This window comes from Pagrus major, chromosome 5 (genome assembly GCF_040436345.1).
Source record: "Pagrus major chromosome 5, Pma_NU_1.0".
NCBI classification, from domain to species: domain Eukaryota; kingdom Metazoa; phylum Chordata; class Actinopteri; order Spariformes; family Sparidae; genus Pagrus; species Pagrus major.
In genome coordinates, this window is record NC_133219.1 from 5,017,796 (window position 1) to 5,031,792 (window position 13,997).

Below are 13,997 nucleotides of genomic sequence, written 5' to 3' on the forward strand. Positions count from 1 at the left end.
ATAAACAAACAAACAAACAAATAAATATATGAAAGTTTTTATTTCCCTTTATGGAAAATCATGTAAACACACTGACTAAAAAACAAGAGAAGGAAGAAGAGAGCAGAAAAGAGCAAAGCAACGCTGCAAAACAAATGATGAGGAGCAAGTGTGCCTGTGTGTGCGTGCGTGCGTGCGTGAGTGTGTGTGGTTAGTGCTGGTCAGGGTCTGTAGAGCCAATCAGCTGCTCATGCAGATGACGTTCTGCTGTCCTACGTCAGCCCCACCGCTCGTCAGGATCAGAGCTCCACACACACCGGCAACTAACACATACACACACTCCCTCTCCGAGCCGGACAGCACAGCCCCAGGCCTGGCAGCCCGGCAGCGGAGGACACATCCAGCCTTCCAGGTGCCGCAGCCCGTTGTGACAGTGGACCCAACATCGCCTTACTTTGTGGACATGGGAGACATGGGGGACCCGCCGAAAAGTAAGAAACTTTTTCAGTGTTTGGATGCGATGCTTGAGAGTTGCATTAGTTGTGATGCTACAGACAGGACATATGTTCTTGGCCTTTAAAATTCTTTGGTAACATAAAATGCTAAATTTTATAGAAGTGTCAGTAAAGATTTAGGTAATCGGATATCACCTATAGACTCTTTCATTCAGGCTATTTAGAAACAATAGCTTAATAATAATAATAATAATAATAATAATAATAATAATAATAATAATAATAATAATAATAATAATAACAACAATAATAATAATAATAATTTTAGGTCAATTGGTAGGCTACATTATAAGATGAGTCTGCCTGTCTGTCAGCGGACAGTTGTGACCGGTTATGTGATGTGTCCTGCTCATGCTGGTCTTTCAGAGAAGCGGCTGGTGTCTTTGTGCGTGGGCTGCGGGAACCAGATCCACGACCAGTACATCCTGCGGGTCTCCCCGGACCTGGAGTGGCACGCCGCCTGTCTCAAATGTGCCGAATGCAGCCAGTACCTGGACGAGTCCTGCACGTGCTTCGTCAGGGACGGAAAGACGTACTGTAAACGGGACTACATCAGGTAGGACGGCCGGGACGGGACGGGACGACCCCCTTCACATACCAGACAGAAGCTGGAGCTGCGCGGAGACTGGAATTATTATTATTTATATTTCACCATTTTAGTTTGAGAATATTCGGAGTGATTTCAGACACACGGAGAGACTTGTTCTCAGTGGATTAAATGAGTTTCAGTATTATGAACATAATCATCTTCACTGCTACGACACCTGTTATTGTTAAGAAATGTCAGTATTTCATTTACTCACGTTCATCGGGTGCTTTTTTTTAAAAACCTGAAGCACTTTACATCAGGCCTGCATCACTCATTTACTGGCTAAATAATGATTCGGATCAGATTGTAGCATCCTGGCCGCTGTGCTCTGTGACAGATGGACCTGTAGAAAATAATGGAAAATAAAAAAAAAACATCCACACTTAAGCTTTTTTTTTTTTTTTTAAATAATAACAAAGCCTGTAAATTATTGGTGTAATTATAACACGTAAACAGTGATTGGATCACAACGTGAGAGGCCTTTATTTATAGTCTCATCACAAAATTCTACTGAAGTTGTATTCCAAAGATCACACTGGAGATAAAAGTATGATCCAAAAATGATTTCACTCTAATGATATTATATCAAGTAGGCTACGTCATAAACAATAATATAACTATCAATAATAATTATAGCAACAATGAATAATAATATGAAAATACTGTTTTATAATTATTATATATGATGTGTAGAAATATCATGTATAACTGTTTGAAAATGAAACCGTGAGGCATATTATTATTATTATTATTATTATTATTATTATTATTATTATTATTATCATTATTATTATAGTCCTTTTTGTCCTTGTACAAAATGATCGATCGTGTTATTTCGCACAGAGGCAGCTGAGCTTCCTGCAGTCGAACTGATCAGACCGTGTGTGTGTGTGTGTGTGTGTGTGTGTGCGTCTCCCGCAGGTTATACGGGATTAAATGCGCTAAATGCAACATCGGATTCAGCAAGAACGACTTCGTGATGAGGGCCCGCTCCAAGGTCTACCACATCGAGTGTTTCCGTTGCGTGGCCTGCAGTCGGCAGCTCATCCCGGGGGACGAGTTCGCTCTGCGGGAGGACGGGCTCTTCTGTCGGGCCGACCACGACGTGGTAGAACGGGCCAGTCTGGGCACCGGAGACCCGCTCAGCCCGCTGCACCCAGCCAGACCGCTGCAAATGGCAGGTAAAGTCCCGGGGAGTGGGAGACAGGAGACAGGACTGTTGCTGGTGGAATACTAAAACTTGCTCGGCGGTTCTGGCTGTGACTTCTCTTCAGTTCAGAACTCTTTCTTCCTGTGTGCCTGCTTGGATTTTGGTCAGGTGCTTCATGAAATGACTAATTTTCCGAGTTGACTCAGTGAGTCTGTGGTGTTTCACATTCAGATTAACTGCTGCTGCTGCTGCTGCTGCTGCTGCTGCATGTCACGCTGCCACACAGTTGTATTCAGGCGCAGTGTTGTACACTCGGACTGTAATGTCAGAGTTTTTATCTGGATCATAATGTAAATGCAGGCACAGGGAAACTGCTCCACCGCCGACAGGAGCGTTTCATGTTGACCTGGCTCTGCTGTCTGCTGCTCGGTACATGTTTGTTCAGTCATTCCAGGCTCGTAGATTAGATACAGTGGGCGCTGCTGTCAGAAATAGGCCTACAGAAAGTTATCACTGCTGAGGAGTGCGAAAAACGGCTGCGGGTCCGGGATGCGATTGTTGTTACCTCGGCTACATGTGCCGTGCAGTGCACTGCTGGTCTGCAGTCAGTTGGGGGTTTTGTCTCGCACGGAGCAGTCCAGCTGCCCTGCTGCGTCTTAAAACATATTTGGACCTTGGATCAGAAGATCCAATCAGAGCTGCACCGTTCCCCTGCATTCAAACCACATATGCAGATATGCTGGAACATAGTTGTATTTAGAGGTGCTTTACCACATGCCTATTTTTATCAGATTTACTAACGCACTGTGCTGCACTGTCATTCTGCTGCTCTTACGCAAAACTCCCGGACCTGGTCCTCAGCGGCCTGTAATGACAGCAGCGTTGTGTTTGTAGAGTATAAAGCTGCTGAGCCAGACAAGTGTCTGTAAGCATGATTAAAAAACTCATGATTACCAAAGTTCAGCGTCCTGTGCTGCAGGAGCAGCTGAACAGAACTGGATACAACTCATGAGTCTGTCTCCTCCGTTCACATCATTTCTCTTCATGTAAAGCCGCTCTGCACACAGATTCATTGATTAGGTCTTTCTCTGGGTTGTCTTTCCGTCCTTTCCCAACAGCAGAACCAATCTCCGCCCGGCAGCCCGCGCTGCGGCCTCACGTCCACAAACAGCCGGAGAAGACCACCCGCGTCCGGACGGTGCTAAACGAGAAGCAGCTGCACACGCTGCGGACCTGCTACAACGCCAACCCAAGGCCCGACGCTCTCATGAAGGAGCAACTCGTTGAAATGACCGGCCTCAGCCCGCGGGTGATCCGGGTCTGGTTCCAGAATAAGCGGTGCAAAGACAAGAAGAGGAGCCTGCTGATGAAGCAGCTGCAGCAACAGCAGCCAAATGACAAGACGGTAAGAGGATGTACCGGGTTACTGAGCGGCACAAACCCCTCTGCAGACCACTCGGGATGGGAATGGTCCTTCGGGACAAAAACTCATGTATTGTAGTCTTTGATCAGAGACAGACCTCAGCTGTTGTCCACCTGTCTTTCATTATTAATTAAGTTAAAGTTAAGTCCAATGAAATCATGTGTAGATTTGAGGCAGCATCTCTCCGGGCGGACGGAACAAGAAGCCTGCACAGTCAAATGTTTTTTTTTTCATAAAGCCCCGAAACTCACCTCAGTACAGTCACAGTACATGGTGATGGAAGGGTCCCACGGTTCACCACACACACGCGCGCGCGCACACACAGACACACACACACACACTGACACACACACACACACACACACACACACACACACACACACACACACACACACACACTTATGTTTCTCTGTTTATTTGTTTTTCTTCACTTGTTTATTGATTGTACTGCTGATTGAATGGTGGATTCATTTATTTCAGAGGTACACACGCGCACGCACGCACGCACGCACGCACACACACACACGCACACACGCGCACACACACACACACACACACACACACACACAGCCAGCCACCCACTCCATCATCTGTAATCACCCACAATGAGAGATGTTTGTACTTGGTGGTGCTGACCACGAGACGTCCTCTTCCAGAACATCCAGGGAATGACGGGCACCCCGATGGTGGCAGCCAGTCCGGAGCGGCACGACGGCGGCATCCAGGCCAACCCGGTGGAGGTGCAGAGCTACCAGCCGCCCTGGAAGGTCCTCAGCGACTTCGCCTTGCAGAGCGACATCGACCAGCCGGCCTTCCAACAACTGGTTCGTGTTTTTTGTTCACTAGGTCATTTCTTTGCTTTCTTTTCTTTAAGAAACTCGATTTCTATCCTGAGCATTTGAAGTGCAGAATAATCACATTTTTGTCTCAATGGAGAAGGTAGCATATTTTTTATAACTGCAATTTGACCAAACAAATATCTGATTTTATTCTTGCGATTGTATCGACTCTAAAATTCTCCATCTAAACCTTTATTTACAAAAATCCTCCAGCTGCCGCTCCACAGAGCGTTCCCTCCGTCATCCTTTTAATTCTAACTCTAATGTTTCGATGGACTCATCTCACCCATCATATGGCGGGATGGTTTCGTGTTGGTGCACATGTTTTCTCAGCTGTCAAACATAGGTTCTTGTCTTTAAAACGTTTGGAGATCATTTTATTCTCTCTTTCTTCTCTGCTGGTTTGTGTCTTTGGGTCGCGCACTCACACAGCATGAGACAGCCTCCTGAAACCTCCTCAGATCAGCTCCAGCAGAGAAGCGCTCAGACTGCAGGTGGACACAAAATAGCGCCACGCGTTTCTGCGCCTATGAATGGATTATTAGGATTTATGACAAAAACTGGAATGTGACACGCAATTTATCCGTTCTGTGGCTGCGGCTGTTTTTTCAGACAAGTAACATAGTATTAGTTGTGGATTGAGTAAAGGACCGAGGCCTGTTTCATTTAGTCTGAGACCAGGATTAAGATGAACTATCAGTAAAACGTGTCTGTAATAAGACAATCAGACCCAGCAGAGGAGCAAATACAAAAAGTCGTGTAAAGGTTTGAACGTGTGTGTTTTTCTCATCGTCCAGGTAGCCAAAGATTTCATTAGTATAAAATTATCAAACCGAGTTTAATCCTCCATAAAATAGTCTATTTAAAATACAGAATTATATGTCAGAGGGAATATCAAGTCCGTGTTTCCTGTTATAAATTAGACTTCTTCAATTAGTAATAACAGTTGTTCTCAGTCTTCCTCTGACACCGTGTGATGTCACTGTGACTGAGCAGGCCAAATTATTTTTTGGTAAATCCACCCAGTGGAATGATTCTCTGTTAATATCTCACCGGACAAGAATGTAAAGAATGTCGCTTCATCACTTTATTCACATGGTCGGATGTCTTGTCTTTTTAGTCTGTGCCTCCATCCTGCCTGCTGAGACACTGAGCAGGCCTGTTCGTCCTCAGTCACCGCTCTGAGACCATCTTGTGGTGTGTGCAGATGTTTCTGACTCCTGCCTGATGTGTCCGCAGGTCACGTTCTCGGAGGGAGGACCGGGCTCGAACTCGACGGGTAGCGAAGTAGCGTCCATGTCGTCTCAGCTTCCAGACACGCCGAACAGCATGGTATCCAGCCCCATCGAGGCCTGAGCCGACGCCGCACGGACGGACTGAACTGAACACACAGTCCCCGTTCACCCCGCCACCCCCACCCCCCCGACTGCACCAAACAACCCCCCTGGTTGTATTTTGACACTGTGAAGACAATCATGGGATTTTACCACAGCCACCCACTCTAATGTCCATCCAGAAGATGCGTCATCATGGCCGGTGCTGCACGTTCACACCTGGTCACAGTTGCCAAAACGAGAAGACATGAACCTGATTCCACCGATAAATGGACCTCTGAAGAGGAAGAACTCTGAAATCTGAATCTTATACTTGCTGTGTGCTACTTTGAATGGAAAACAGTGACTGGTGATTTTATAATTCGATACATGCACATCATCATATAATAGACATTCGGAGGGAACAGCACTGCTTTCTTCATTTAACTTCACGATTTCCTTCATGACCCAAGTACTAAAGCATTTGCAACAAGGTATACCTCTATTTTGCCACAAGCTTCGTGGGACATTTGTGTGAGTTAGTGTCCGTCCGAGAATATTTTTTTTTCTTTCCCAAAGATGTGTATAATTAATAATAAGTTAAAAAATACCGTTAGCTCTGGAAAAAAATGTTTCGTTTGTTCCCGTGCAACAAAAATTATTTATTATTTATTGTCGACAAATTTGCCACCTTTTGTGTAACTTTTCTTAACTGAAGTAAAAAGAAAGAAACAAAAAAAGGCTGGAGTTTGGTCTGTGGATTTTCTATCAAGATTTAATCTTTCATGGTTATTTAAAGATACAAACTAGAATAATAAGAGTTTTGATCTATGAAATGTTTTTTTTCTCTTTGTGAATATTCACACGTGGCTATCGATCTATTAAATGGCTTGATAGATATCCTGTGGTTAATCTGGTGTCATGTTGGTGCAGATGTTGTCTCAGTTTACTTGAAGGCTGCCGAGCTGCTTCAGAACAAACTCCAAACTCTGCAGAACCTCTCTGTTTTAACAGAACCTCTGACTCCTAAAATCCTATTTTCTTGTAACAAGATGATCAAATCTGACGGCGAAATGATATCATTTGAAAAATGTTTAGAATCGAAAGTCATTATCTTGGTTTGAGTGCCATCATTTTTACGAGACATTACAACAATGTCACCTAATTGTTTCATGTTGAAAGAAAAATCTGGAATGAAATGACTTCAGATACTGCGGACACACACACACACACACACACAAACACACACACACACACACACACACACACACACGGACTGTTTACAAGATTACTGTGAGCGTTTGCTGGGATTTATATTTCATATAAAAGTCAGATGCTGCTGTTTTTATTCTTTCAGCTCTAAAAAAACAAAAACAAAAAAACAGAAGAATATTTGAAATCACAATTTAATGCTGAAAGTATTCAGATTTGGGAGACTCCACTGATCCTCTGTGTCATTTTAACCATCAGTAAAAAAAAAAAAAAAAAAAAAAAAAAAGTGCCTCAAATATTTTCTAAATTTATGTTTTTTTAAGCTGACTGTTGTTTTCTGTCTCTGAAGCAACACTCAGTACCTGACCAGGCACTGTTTCACTATGCACCAAAAGTTGTTATTGTATGTGTACGCTGACAGTTTTATGAGATTTGAAGGTTTGCATTCTTCATCCTCCACCTTAAAAGTCTGCAGGTTGGTTGATGCAGACGCTGAATACTCCCTGCACGTTTGAGACTGTTCATTGAAATATGTAAAAAAAAATGAGGTTTCATGTAGAATGACCTGACTTGACAGTGTCAGTCTGTCAGTGCATCACTGTCATTCTTTTTCTGCTTAATGTTGCTCAATGAATCCACAGTCAGTCCTCCTGCCTCCTGTTCTATGAGTATTCTGTGCATAAGCATATTACAGAAAGCTGCATTTGATACCTCCTTGCCTGGAACTGAATTTATAGCCAGAGTTGACAGGTAGTCTTGCCCTAATAATTCATTGATTTTATATATACCAAAAAAGGTTGTTAAATGCATCATAAAGGGTCTCTTAAAAGCGGGCACATATTAAAGACAAAACCGTATTTGTGATTTCTTACAGCTATCATTCCCCATCATATCTATTGAAAATAGCTCATTTGCGATACAATACAAAGAAACTCAAACTGTCTACAGACCTCATAGTTTATTAAGACCAGAACAACTAATTAATCATCTAAGCAAGCCCCAGTCACGTCATCTCAACTGAAGCTGGCAGCTGGTCCATCCTCTTTAAATCTTTGGGATCACCTGCACATGTGTTACAACAACATGACCAGTTCTGAAACTTCCACTGGCCTGTCTGTGTCCGTTATATACCTCGTGGGTGTTTTTAAAGAGAATGAGAGGAATCTTTCAACACAATAATATTTACTCATTTTTGAGTTGGACTAAAAAAAGAGAGCCATGATCTGAACCAGCAGCAATACAACATGTGGCTTTATCATATGGATAACAAGACCACTGTAAATCACATGTGAAATTGATTTCTCTGCAAAAATACAAAGAAATCAGGAAGATCATTTGATGTGGGTTGTTATTTTCAAAAATAAATGCTAGCTGAAACTTATGTTATGAGCAACATATTGATTAATGATACAAGCTTTTTATGTAGTCCAGTAAACACAAATAGCCTTCAACAGAAACAGTTGAATGTATGTCATTAATAGCTAATGATATTAAGGATAATTGTAATTAGAAAACCATGATGTACAACAGTACCACCTGTAGCCTCGGTGTAGTCTGCACTGCAGCTGATGACTGAAGTTAGTAATGAGGGACGTCACACCAGCAGTTAAATTCAATGAAGATCATTCATCATTCTACGCGATGAATCATAATTGTTAATAACACCATTACTAATTTCACAAATAACAAATGAAAACTATCTGTGAACACAAAACAAATTTGTACAATCAATCTGCAAGACAAGATTTCAGAGCAGGAAATACAGAAGACAGGAAAGCTTACAATAAGTGGAGCATGAGCGTGGACAGAGGGCTTTATCTTCAAACGAGTGTATTGCCTCTGGTTTTTCGCTATATTGAGGAAAATGCCACACACTGCACCTGTCTGTCTGGTATTTCCATGTCTTGCCATCCAGAGAGGTGCACTGGGGGGAGTGTCACAAGCAATCTAGCAATGCACTGTAATTTTGGTGTCAAGATTCACTGTATTTTGCACCTTCTGCCTGCTGCTCAGAGCAGGTAAACAGCCCACTGCACAGCGCACCTTTGCCCTCTCATAGAACCTTTTTTACGTATGCTTTTACTGTCTATTTCACTTTCACTCTATACTTTCCAAAGTCAAGTAAAGATATCTCCATGCACCACAAGGATACATTTTTACTCCAAATGTAGCAGTAATTTCCAAAAGCAGTCATCCACAACAGCTCCATATAGCTCCGTATTAGTTTGCTGAGTCCCCATATAGCCATTTAAAGGTTGTCTAAACCTTAACTATGCCTATGCCATAGTTAAGGTTTTGGTTTAGGTTTAGACACAAAAACCTCTTTCAAATGAAGTTTTGTATCTGTATCAACTTTATTTTTCATTCACTTTCACCATGGCGGTTGAGAGTCAAAATTCCCACAACCACTAGAGGTCGCTTTTCAGAAAAAGCAAACCAAAGCATTTGAACCAACGACTGACCATGAAAATACCAAAAGTGCTCCACCAGGCCGTCAACACGCTGAACACAATGCTTACTCAGCTTTGCTTTCTGCACAATAATTCACTAGTTAGTAGTTTGTTTTCACTTTTAGTCGAATTGACGTCAGACCTGCCAACATTTTCATTTTTCAAGGCCATCTCCAAGTGCCCCTCATTTTGTTTGTTCTCCTTGGAAACTTTAAGTGACTACAGGGAACTTTTAAGTGTTCATGAAACAGTCCTGTGATTCCTCAGATGATTATAAATATTTTTATATAATTATTATTAATGCTTGTGCTCGGGTCCAATCACATATATCACATATAAAATCACATATTGATACATTACCTCATCGCGATCCATCCTGTGGTCTCTCTGGCACTCGCTTCCAAACAAATGCAAATGCTAACAAAGATGTTTACAGCAGAAGGCACTGGTGTCGCACCGCTTTTGTCAAAAGGGGCCGCTACAATAAAAAAAAACTGAAGGTTCCTCGTAGTCGCTTTAAGTAATCTCCATGGCCCTCAAATTTTTTTTAACGATAATCATCATACATGGATCCATAAGTTTTGTATGTTTGTCTGACATGACCCTAGTTACCAGATTGTCATAGAAACACAATCTACACACACAATTCATACATTATATACAATTTCAACCTATTGGTCACCACAACCTGGCAACCCACAACCTGATCCAAGCGACTTGTGCTCGGCACCCCCCCGAACTTCCCATATTTTGGAATGTAAATGTTGATAGGTGTCCCAGATAAGTGTAGACTAGACCCACTACATAACAGTACATCTGAGCCTTCTTTTGTCTACAGTCATAAAGCAACTCAACTTCAATTATTAACCTATTAGCCATGTTCAGGCACCGGCAATAGTTTTTCCTCAGCCTTCTCATAATGAGACCACTGTGTGGGGAAGCCACGAGAGAGGTCACTGGTTAAAAAAAGTCCAGCAAAAATGTTGATCACAGCACATTATTTACTATAGTGCAAAGAAACATCAGGGCAGCGCTCTGTGTTGGCCAATCAAATCCGGGCACATACAATCAATGGGCAGAAAATACTTTTTTACAATGCCTTGATATGAACATTTGGAAATAACAATTTCTTGCTGTAAAACCAACAGAATCGTGAGAATGAATGTAAGCAAAGTACACTTCTGCAAAACCACAGATAAGTTAAAACTTTGTTTCTTTGCAACTTGAAATTTGAATGAATGAAATGATCATGTTTTGGCTGGCTTAAAACCAGGGGCGGCTGGCCAATAGCGGGTGATAGGGCACCGCCCTCCCAGAGCCACAAAAAATGAAATCATTCATTTCTTCTTATTATTATTATAATCATCAATATTATATTTATATTCGTCATTTAATAAACTATACACATTTTCAAGACAGTCTGTCCTATTTCTGAAAACTTTAGGCAAATCAGTTGCAACAGCAAGCCATGTATGTCCCTCTGGGGCGATTTAAATCTAGTTGGGACGTCCTTGGCCACTCTGATAAACTTCTAAAGGCTTTTTTTAGTAATGCAATCTCTACAGATTCCAGGAGGGCTTGCACTAATGTGTTTTTGTCACACGTAACCTGGTGGCATTTACTTGCTCCTCGGATGGTTTTGTTTCCTGACCTGGAAAGTTGTTCTTCTGACTTGTTATTTTAACAGTTGCAATCAAAATTATTCAACCCCCATTGCATTTTAGGTTTATTGGCAAAATTTAAATTTTTTCAGGTGTTTGCAATAAACAAATTACACAAGAACAATTTAAATAGTTAAATAAAACTAACATTATAAGGATTTTATCCAAATTCAACACTAAATCCTACTTTCAATGACTACTGCAGTCTCAAAAATATTCAACCCCCTGAATAGAATTCCTCATAAGAGCACACATTTGCTCAGGTGTGGTCTCAAGCACACCTGATGCAACCAATCAAGGGCTTCATTAGTTGCATCAGGTGTGCTTGAGATAGAACATGTTAGAAAGCAGAGCATGTTAGAAATATGGCTAAGTCAAGAGAATTGTCCAAAACATTCAGAGAAGAGATCATTGCCTTGCACAAACAAGGAAAAGGATACAAAAAGATAGCAAAGGCACTGAATGTTCCTAGAGATACAGTTGGAAGCATAGTTCGCAAGTTTAAAGTTAAAGGAACAGTGGCTACACTACCTGGACATGGCAGAAAGAGGATGCTATCAACGGCTGCCACCAGAGTCCTGAGGAGGCAGGTGGTCAAAAACCCTCGACTGACTGCAGAAGACCTGCAGCAAGACTTGGTGGCAGCAGGCACTGAAGTTTCAGTTTCCACAGTAAGGTGCATACTAAACACTGAAGGGCTCCATGCCCGAACTCCAAGACGTACACCACTACTGACCCAAAAGCACAAGAAAAGTCTGCTCTGGAAACCTGCAGCGTGTGGAGGGCAAAATGGATTCAATCAAGTATCAGGAAATCCTGGGAGAAAATGTCATGCCGTCTGTGAGGAAGCTGAAGCTTGGGCGTCATTGAACCTTCCAACAGGACAATGATTCCAAGCATACCTCAAAGTCCACCAAGGCCTGGTTTCAGAAGAAGTCCTGCAAGATACTAGAGTGGCCATCACAGTCGCCTGACTTGAACCCAATTGAAAATCTCTGGTGGGATTTGAAAAAGGCGGTTGCAGCACGCAAACCCAAGAATATTAGTGAACTAAAGGCCTTTGCCCATGAGGAATGGGCTAAGATTTCTCAGGATCGCTGCCAGAAGCTGGTGTCTGGCTATGCATCACGTTTGCAGCAGGTCATAACAGCAAAAGGGTGCTCTACTGAGTACTAAAGATGCTTGTCATGAAGGGGTTGAATAATTTTGACTGCAGTAGTCATTAAAAGTGGCATTTTGTGTTATATTTGGAGAAACCACTTGTAATATTAGTTGTGTAGAGCTATTTAAATTGTTCTTGTTTGATTTGTTTATTGCAAACAACTGCTAGTTTGTACATTTTGCCAATAAACCTAATTTGTAGTGGGGGTTCAATAATTTTAACTGCAACTGTAGCTTCAGTAGCTCTTATTGTGGAGACAACATGGACGCTACAAAGAAGATGTGTTATATTTTATTGGCAAGATCATTTCAACAACACATTGATAGCTGTTTCCACTAAAATGTTGCTTTGCAGTGGGGAAGTCATTTTTCCGATTATATAAATATACGTACCTGTTAAAAAGTCAGAAGAAATCCTTGTCACAAACGGCTTTGTGATAATGCATTTTCCAGCTAATTCAAGAGGGTTTTTAAATAGTTTAGTTTAAGAAGGAGGAGAAATTTCTCAACACATAAAGGAACACATCATCCTTCAGTTTATCAGAAATATTCAAATTCAACAAATCTGTAGATTCATTGCTTTCACTGCACAGGAAAGGGAGGAAAACATTTAATCTGTAAAGTAATCAGTAACTAAACTTTCAGAAAAATGTAGCAGAGTAAAACGTAATAAAATTCAAATACTCAAGTAAAGTGAGTACAAATTTATATAATAGTTTCATTAATTGCACATTATCAGGCCCGGTGGCACTGTTCTTTATTCTGCTCCAATAAGTAGCTGCCTTTAAATTCGAAGGTATCTTGAGGGAGAACTCATGTACAAATAGTAAATGCAATATTACAATATCTGCTGAATTGAGTCAATTTACCCAAGTCACCATCATCACAACAGCTGCCCCCCCAAGAGATCTGGCAGGAGGTGCCACTGCTTAAAACACCATTTTTGCCGGCAAAAACATGGCTGGAGTCCCAAAGTCTCGTTAAAAACACCTGATTTTGTTACCACTAACACAGCTGCAGGTGGTCCATTTTTCCATCAAAATATTTTTTTTTTTGTTGCCGCAAACATGGCTGGAAATTGTCCCAAGGTCCCTTCAAAAATATCCAGTGGTTTAACATCTACAAATGTTGAACGCAGACTTGAACTGTGGTCACTTGCTTGGCAGCCTTCTCACATGAAACTCCACGACTGTCCCCGCCTTGTGCCGACCAGAAGGTCAGGTCATAAACATGTAATGTGAATCTGAATGTAATGTGTAATGTGATACAACACGTTTTGTCAAAATGTAAATGTAGGTCTCTCCGTGGTTTGCAGAAACGTTAACTTCTAACATTTTTTTTGGGTGAAGGGCTGGTGAAATTTTATACTTGAATTAAGACTTCATATAATGTTATAGTAGCTGACATGGCTCCTGGAAGTTCACTTTGCAAATGGCAGCGAACAGCAGTCATTTCCCTGAGTGGCCTCAACAAACCAATGAATATGTTCTTCAAAGTGTTGAGAAATTACCTGCATTTTCCCATCGGGCAGCACTGATTAAGAACACTGGCCCCCTCGCTCTCATGCTGGGAGTAAGTTTGAAATTTAGTCTGTAAAATATGCCAGACATGAGACATGCTAGATTTCTAGAGCAATAATTAGATAACTGTAGCTTGTAAAGAGTGAACTACCTGAAATTCTGGTTTTACCTCTATGTTATGATGT

The 13,997-nt window shown here is 41.7% G+C and overlaps 1 protein-coding gene across 1 annotated transcript; it reads left to right on the top strand.

Annotated features, from left to right (window-relative positions):
* Positions 1-442: 442 nt before the first annotated feature.
* isl1a (ISL LIM homeobox 1a) lies at positions 443-5,851 on the top strand. The gene is made up of 6 exons (XM_073466933.1): positions 443-470; positions 861-1,050; positions 2,005-2,264; positions 3,352-3,638; positions 4,313-4,480; positions 5,735-5,851. The coding sequence occupies exons 1-6, from the start codon at positions 443-445 to the stop codon at positions 5,849-5,851; spliced, it is 1,050 nt and encodes a 349-aa protein (XP_073323034.1).
* Positions 5,852-13,997: the final 8,146 nt, after the last annotated feature.

Coding starts and splice junctions, on each gene's coding strand:
- isl1a (XM_073466933.1), top strand. CDS start 443: ATGGGAGACATGGGGGACCCGCCGAAAA. Junction 1,051..2,004: donor TGTAAACGGGACTACATCAG/GTAGGACGGCCG, acceptor CGTCTCCCGCAG/GTTATACGGGATTAAATGCG. Junction 3,639..4,312: donor AGCAGCCAAATGACAAGACG/GTAAGAGGATGT, acceptor GTCCTCTTCCAG/AACATCCAGGGAATGACGGG.